The sequence below is a fragment of the Oratosquilla oratoria genome, chromosome 42 (assembly GCF_046742065.1).
Source record: "Oratosquilla oratoria isolate Oo_2021 chromosome 42, ASM4674206v1, whole genome shotgun sequence".
NCBI lineage: Eukaryota > Metazoa > Arthropoda > Malacostraca > Stomatopoda > Squillidae > Oratosquilla > Oratosquilla oratoria.
The window spans coordinates 5,142,913-5,150,412 of record NC_134818.1 but is presented as its reverse complement, the minus strand read 5'-3'; the positions used below and the strand labels follow the sequence as shown (position 1 = coordinate 5,150,412).

Below are 7,500 nucleotides of genomic sequence, written 5' to 3'. Positions count from 1 at the left end.
GCGCACACAGAGGCACCCACATACACAACCGCGCGGGCGCGAAGAGGAGACGGGATAGAGAGAGAAGAGCAGTGAGACGATTGAAATGTTGGCGAACAAAACTGAGAGAGAGCGCAGTGGATGTAGGATAGGGAGGTTAAGAGAGAGAGAGAGAGAGAGAGAGAGAGAGAGAGAGAGAGAGAGAGAGAAAAGAAGAAGAGAGAGGGGAGTAGGGGAGAGCGAAGAAGAGGAACCGATACAGAGGGACGGAGAGGGAGCTGTGATTGGCGGAAAGATTAGACAGTTTTACCCGTTCGGGGTCGGGTCGGGTCGTCCCCTGCAGGAGGACGGGGGGGGGGGGGGGCAATGGAAGCCGAGCAAGGCTGCAGATGACGTCTGTTTGATGTCCTTTGAGGGCGACCGCTCGAGCAGAAGGACGGCCTGCATGCACAGGGGGGGGGGGGGTCCTCTTTTACACAAGACAAACTGTGCTTGTGTACACGTGTCACAGCGCTGATAGGCGCTGTCGATTTGTAGATATGACAGTGTATGGACACACACGCGCACACACACACACACACACACACACACACACACACACACACACACACACACACAGGTTACGAAAGCCTCCAGTTTGATGTTTTCCAGCAATTCCAGTCATTCAAATCAATACCCCGCAATTTTCCAAAGAGACTTGGTACCAAAGACGTGGAAGCGCCTCTTCAAGGCAGTACTTAGCCTGCAAGAATGGTAGCCGTACAGCAAGACGGGGAGAAAAAGCGGTATAAAGAATCGATTTGAGTTCCCTGTGCAAAAGTTTCATTTGAAAATTTCCTGACATGATCCACTACTGTTATTTACCAAAGTATATGAAGTTTTCCAAAGTCTCGTTGTTGTATCCACACGCTTGGACAGACTGAGCTGTGCCCTCCAATAATTTCCCAAAACCTTTGACTTCGTTCAGAAAAACTGGCGCCCAAATATTCTGTCCTCGAGTGACTCGAAGGCTGCTACCAGAAACTCGAACGACTCCGCAAGAAGTACAGCATCATTGACCTTGGCAATGTCAAAGGATGCTCATCATTGACATTGTACGAGAGTTCTGTCCAACACCCATTCCTTGCTGATGTTGGCAAGTGTTTCCTCCAGGACGTAGATATGTCTTTTCTCCTGAATTATCTGGAAAGAACCCGGGCACGCCTCTTCCAGAAGCACCCTGTTCCAGAATACAAACCAGACATAAAGCCAGTGATCCTCGTAGGAATTCCACAAACGTACAGATGATCCCAGGATTCCCGACGAAGCACCGTGTCAAACGCCTTCTTGACATAGTCAGCCACAGGCTGTAAGAAACATTTCCTCCACAAGACCACAAGACGCTAGGATTCCATCATCTGTTGACTTATTGAGTGTGAACCCAGACTGCGTGAGTGTGTCTTGCGTGCGTGCATGCCTGTTTATATTTGAGTGTGTGTGTGAGCGCGCGTGCTTGTGTGTGAGCGAGCGTATGTGTGTCTGTGTGTGTGTGTTTGTTATCATGTATGAATGTGTGTGTATATGTGTGTTTGTATTCGTGTGTGTATATATGTGTTTGTGTGGTTGATTGTGAGCGTGAGCTCGCGCGCGCATTTGTGTGTGTTTATGAATATGTGTGTTTGTGTGGGCGTGTGAATGTATGTGTTTGTGTTCGTTTATGTAAGTGTTTGTGTTGGTGTATGTGTGTACGTGTGTGTGTTTTCATGTATGCGTGCGTGTCCTTGTTTTAGAAAAAGAAATACGTATAAGCGATTCTTTCTCTTTCCATTCATCTGTCATGTGTATCTTAATTTTTTATTTTCAGATTAAATTGGGCTATGTCTTTTTTAGGCAACTCCAAGACATGATGATGTCTGGATTGAAAAAAAAAAATCTATTTTGATATTCTCCATGGCCCGCCTGTAGTCTTCTGTAGTTTCATTTCATAACCTCGCTACGCCATCCCGTTCCCAGTCAAATGACCCAAGCGCCGTCAACAAGCCATACCTTCTTTAGTGAGAGTAAACTTAATGCGTCTAATCTCTCTTTGTATAGTACGTGTGAGTATGTGTGCACGCTTATGTTTTTATTTCATATTATCATTATCATTTTTTTAAACGAGTGTGTTGTCTTAAGATGGCCCTTTCTGTATATTTTCCAGTGTTTGCCTCTGTATGCAATCCCCCTTGGCATCGATGGTACAAGTTGTGTGTTTATCGGTTTCCCAATTCTGCATCGGCCTGACTGTAGACCACAGGGGGACAGCAGGCTGCTGGCCTACGTCGTATATTTAGACGTCTGACACCTCATTTCCTCTTTTGCAGGTCAACCCACGGCCAGTGTCATTACAGATATGAATACAAATGAAGGTAAGAACTTCTTCTTCCTCCTCTTCTTCCTCTTTCTTCCTCTTCTTCTTTTCCTTTTTCTTCCCCTTTTTCTTTTTTTTGTCTTCTTCTTTTTCTTGTTTTTCATTCTCTTTTTTCCTCTTATTTTATTGATATATATGTGTATTTGCATTCTTTAACATTGTTTCTACTATATGTTTTCTTTTTACTTTTTTGTTTTTCATTTTATTTTTGCACTTTGTTTTCTTTGCACTTTTTGTATTGTGTTTCTTTTTTCTTGTTCGTATTCATTGTATTTCTTTTATTCTTGGAATTCCTTGTATCTTATGCAATCATTATAATCTTTTTGTTCATATTTTTTGTTCTTATATTTTTTGTACCCTTATTCTTTTTTCTTTGTATCATTGTATTTTGTTTTTAACTTTTTATATACTTCCATTTCATCCATTCATCGTACTGTTTGTATATTTTGTATTCTTTATATTCTTTGTATTCATTGTATTCCCTCTATTCCTTCAAACATTTGTTTTCTGTTCTTTATATTCTTTGTCTTTTTGTCCTCCTTTCAAATGGGGGCTATCTCTGTTCTTTCTTCTACTTATCGTCTTTATATCATTTGCATTGTTTTTGTTTATCCTTACATAAATACATGAACATACACATGCACACACGCTCACACATAAACACACACACACACACACACACACACACACACACACACACACACACACACACACACACACACACACACACACACACACACACACACACACACACACACACACACACACACACACACACACACACACACACACACACACACACACACGGACGCACAGAAACAGACGTATAAAATATAACAAGGAAGTTTGGAGGAGGGAAGCCTTAAAGGGAGCGTGCCGAAAGAGATGATGGATATCCCGAGTTGGAGGCAAACCGCGTTGGAAGATGTGAAATGAAAGATTAGAGAGAGAGAGAGAGAGAGAGAGAGAGAGAGAGAGAGAGAGAGAGAGAGAGGAGATGACTAGCGTTCTGGGCTACCACAGGGTGTTGGCAACAGTAATGTTCTTAGTGATATGATATGTGGAATAGGCAGCTACTCAAAGTTGTTTGCTGATAATGCCAATATCATTAAAAGGGTGAAAGGTGGCGAGATTCGAAACTGCTACAGGATGACCTAGACATTGTTTAAGTGAAGTTAGAATTGGAAAATGAAGTTTATTGCAAAAAAAAAAGTAGATATGTGCGAAAATAAAGAGGCTGCCAGAGCTATAAAATGGGGAATAAAAAATGACAAAGTCCAAGGAGGTAAAGAATTCAGACATTTGAATCACAGATGAACTCTCGCCAGAAAGCGGTTTGAATAAAATGACAGAACGAAAGAGGAAATCTTATTTGGGATGAAAGGTTGGACTGCTCTTCGTTTTTTATTGGTGTCAAGCTTTCACCATATCAATGGTTCATAGTTGTGGATTATGCGCGGGATTTCGTCTCTCCTCGTGTTAAAAGGTACAGCTGTTGGTGGGTTTTGAAGACAAGACAGGCTCCAGGGAAACGTCAGTCTCGCACGAACATCACTTTCTGATATCCATCATTGGTTTCAGTGAGAAAGAACTAGTTCGGCAGATTAGGAAAAAAAAAAATGTTAAAGCGCCAATTCTCATCCTATGTGGCATTGTATTAAGAAATAAAAGAAGTGAATAAATTAAAACAAAACATATCGCTACATCCATGAAAACGTTAAAAGTTGACATTAAAATATCTTTCACATTACGCCACTGCACTACAAAAATGATAAAAGCTAAAGTCTGTCCCATTCAAAATGTCCACGTTGTTGCACTAAAGATCAGATACAGCCAAATAGAAAACGGGAACGTAGCACAATACTGTGCAACACCATCAAGGAACAACACAACGTATGTGGAGGCAGGAGTGACCCCAATTTAATTGAGGGTTAAATGAATCCCTTTGGAAGTCAGAAACAGACCCTCCCTACCAGCTCAGTTAGCATATGCTGACTGACCTAGGGCATTCTCATTACAAGCGGGTGCCGTTGGGCAGCATAATCCATTCCAGCTGTGTTACATAAAGAGTAGATAAGTGCGATTACAGGTTACTTGGAAATTCGTTAACAAAAGTGGATAGTGAAAAGGATGTCGGCGTAATTATCAGTAATGATCTCAAATCATCTAAGCAGTGTATTTCCGACTAAGAGAAGCCAATTAAGATTGCAGGACTGATTGCGCGATATTTTGATTTTAAAAGTCTATCTGTCATTAACAAACTATACAAATCGTTAGTTCGTCCACATATGGAATATGCTGCTTCCGTATGGTCACTGGATCTCATTAAAGAGATTGACAGATTGGAAAAAAGTACAACGGCGAGCCACAAAACTGATTCAAAATATCAGATATAAATCATACGAAAATCGACTAAAAAATGTGAATCTATTTTTCCTTAAGAAGCGTAGACTCAGTCGTGATTTTATACAGGTCTTTAAGATTCTAAAGGAAACTGACACCATCAAAAGTGACGATATTTTCATACTGAAGATCAGACAAGAGATAATGGTCTTAAACTGTCAGCAAGTAGATTTATTTTGGAAGTGGTAGAAACAACTTCGCCAACCGTGTAATTAATGAATGGAATAAACTTCCTGCAGAGGCTGCAATGGAGTTCAGTTCAAAATTTTAAGATTTATGGTAAGCACCTAAACAATATGCTGTAATACCTGCCATTTGTTTTATTTTATTTATTTATTTATTCATTATCATTTATTATTCTTTATCTACTTATTTAATTATTCGTTCATTAACTACCTATGATATATCATTATTATCTATATGTTCATTTATTATCTATCGTTATCTATTTATTTATTTCATTGATTTATTTATTTACCTATTTTTGTTTCCGCATCCGACCTAGCTATGGACCAGAAGGTCTCCTGTCGACATGCTCTTCCTTTGTAATCCCTTGTCCTACATATGCGTGGGTATTCCTATAGATCATATGGGTGTGTTCCCTATATTACTTTGTATATTAGATTATAAGTATCTATGATGTTAGCTTTCTGTGTGACTATATGGGTGTATTTAAGTTGCTGGTGGTATCTGGCATTTGGCACCGACATCAAGCGATCGTATGTTTAGCAAATAATGGCTTCCCTCATCACGTGTACGCAGCAATCCATTAATGGGTAACTAATGGGTATATAATCCTAGCGGATGGATACACACAACACAGCACAACACTAAAAGCCCTGGTCCTCCCTATCATCTCGTAACCTCTTCTTCCTCTCTTTTTCTTCCTCACCCTCTTTCTGTAATTCTCCTCTTCCCCTCTCCCGCCTCTTCTTTTTTTCATCCCATCTTTTCCTCTGTTCTCCTCTTAACTCCTCTCCCCATCTTCTGCCTTCCTGTTCTCCTTCTCCCTCACCGTTTTCTCTTCCCATTTTCTGTTGTCTCCCTCCTCGTGAGCTACCCTCTTGGCCACTTGGTCCTTCTTTTATCTTCCTCTGATTGCAACGCTGAGCCTCTCTCCATCCAATTACCTCGTTGCTACAAATTCCTTCAAACTACGTCTGTGGTCACTCCTTGTATCTGCCTATCATCATTCTTCTCTCACCGTTCACTCCGTCCTTTGGTATTTTCCTTTACCCACATCATTCGGCCCTCTTCCGTCTATCAGCTTATTAGAGTCGACCTTAGTATAAAGAGCAAGTACGCCTAAGCTAGAAGTAGGAAGTAGGAAGTCCCGGGTTCTATCCCCGGGCAGTGACGCTCCCGATCCACTGCAGCGTTTCCCTTCCTCCTCGTCTCGCATACCATTTTTGGCACACGTAATCATTCTTCTACTCCTGTCCCCTCTCCCTCACCACCTCTCATACCTCTCTCAGCTTCTGGCATTCACTCTCCTTAAATTCCTCAATCAAATGTTAACTCTCAGTACCTCTGTACGAATATACGAAGATGCGATGTGGAAAAGAAATTCAGACGAAGAATGGGGCGACCTTCTCCTGTTGAACAAAAGTACCTGGGTTTCAACCAGAATTGATATATAAATCGTGAACAGCCGTGAAAATGGTCATCCATAGTAGGTTAGTGCGACCGTGGATCTTTACGTTTGTCGACAGACGATTTGATTCATCTGCAGGGGCTTTCTGGGCCCGTCAGTTCCTTCGGCACGGTAATGTCCTTTACATATTCTATTCTGGCTAGAGTCACACTATCTTATTAGGCTGAGGACACGTTGATCCACTGAACCCAATATTTCCTCTGTTCCCATGAATATTCAGTCTCTCTTTGACTTCCAATCTCCTTTGTTGACGTTATGGTTACATGCGTTCCATTCTCTGTAAATACATTAGGCAGTTCCCACTTTCTATGATAGCTTGGTGTCTGCCTGATGACGTGACTCGGGGAGGGGGAGTCGGGGGGTTGGCGTGATAGAGGAAGGGTGTAAGAGCGGAGGAGGAGGGGTTGATGGTCACGTTAGGTTGTGGTACATGGTGCAACTAATTTTTTTCTCTTGATACATATCAAAGAGATGTAATATGAAACGACGCTTCAAAGAAAGAAGAAAAATAATATGACTGGATGAAATCGTCTATTCATGACCGAAATATTTGATTGAATTAGAATAGAAAAACAATATATAAAATTGAATGATAATAAAGGATACAAAAACTAATTACATATATAAAAATGTTTACATTTAAAATAAAGTTAAAGGCACATTATGACATTTTATGTTTTGATTAAATGAGGAATTTGAGAACTTCCACTAAAAAGTAAATCTAAAATACTCTTAGTAACATAGAAAGATGTGGGACGAGTTCTATGAAAAGAATTCGTGGATGATACGTGACAGTTGTTTATTAATATTTTTGGGTATTCTAAGCTTAAACCAATGTTGTAAATATGTTCAAATTCCGCATCAATAAAGTCACCGCTGCATGTACGGAGGGCACGTAAAAACATCACAGAATACATCACAGAAAAAACATTACAGATGACTGTCATGTGGGTCCGAATGATAATGGATATTTGAAAGAACGTTGTCGGTTTCTTATAAAAACTAAATTCGAAAGTATTACCTTCTGTGCGCACGAGACAGTCCCGAGAGGCCAATCCACAATCGATTTCCGCTT

The 7,500-nt window shown here is 40.7% G+C and overlaps 1 protein-coding gene across 7 annotated transcripts in view; it reads left to right on the top strand.

Moving 5' to 3' along the window:
- Nucleotides 1–7,500, top strand: part of LOC143021457 (uncharacterized) — a 405,777-nt gene that overhangs the window by 147,207 nt on the left and 251,070 nt on the right. For all 7 annotated transcript variants that reach the window (XR_012965993.1, XM_076178955.1, XM_076178958.1 and 4 more), the window contains exon 3: nucleotides 2,322–2,366. Coding sequence is in view for 6 of the 7 variants with exons in the window: in XM_076178955.1 (XP_076035070.1) it covers nucleotides 2,322–2,366 (45 nt within the window). In the remaining variant the exon portion in view is untranslated. The remainder of the gene's footprint in view (nucleotides 1–2,321; nucleotides 2,367–7,500) is intronic.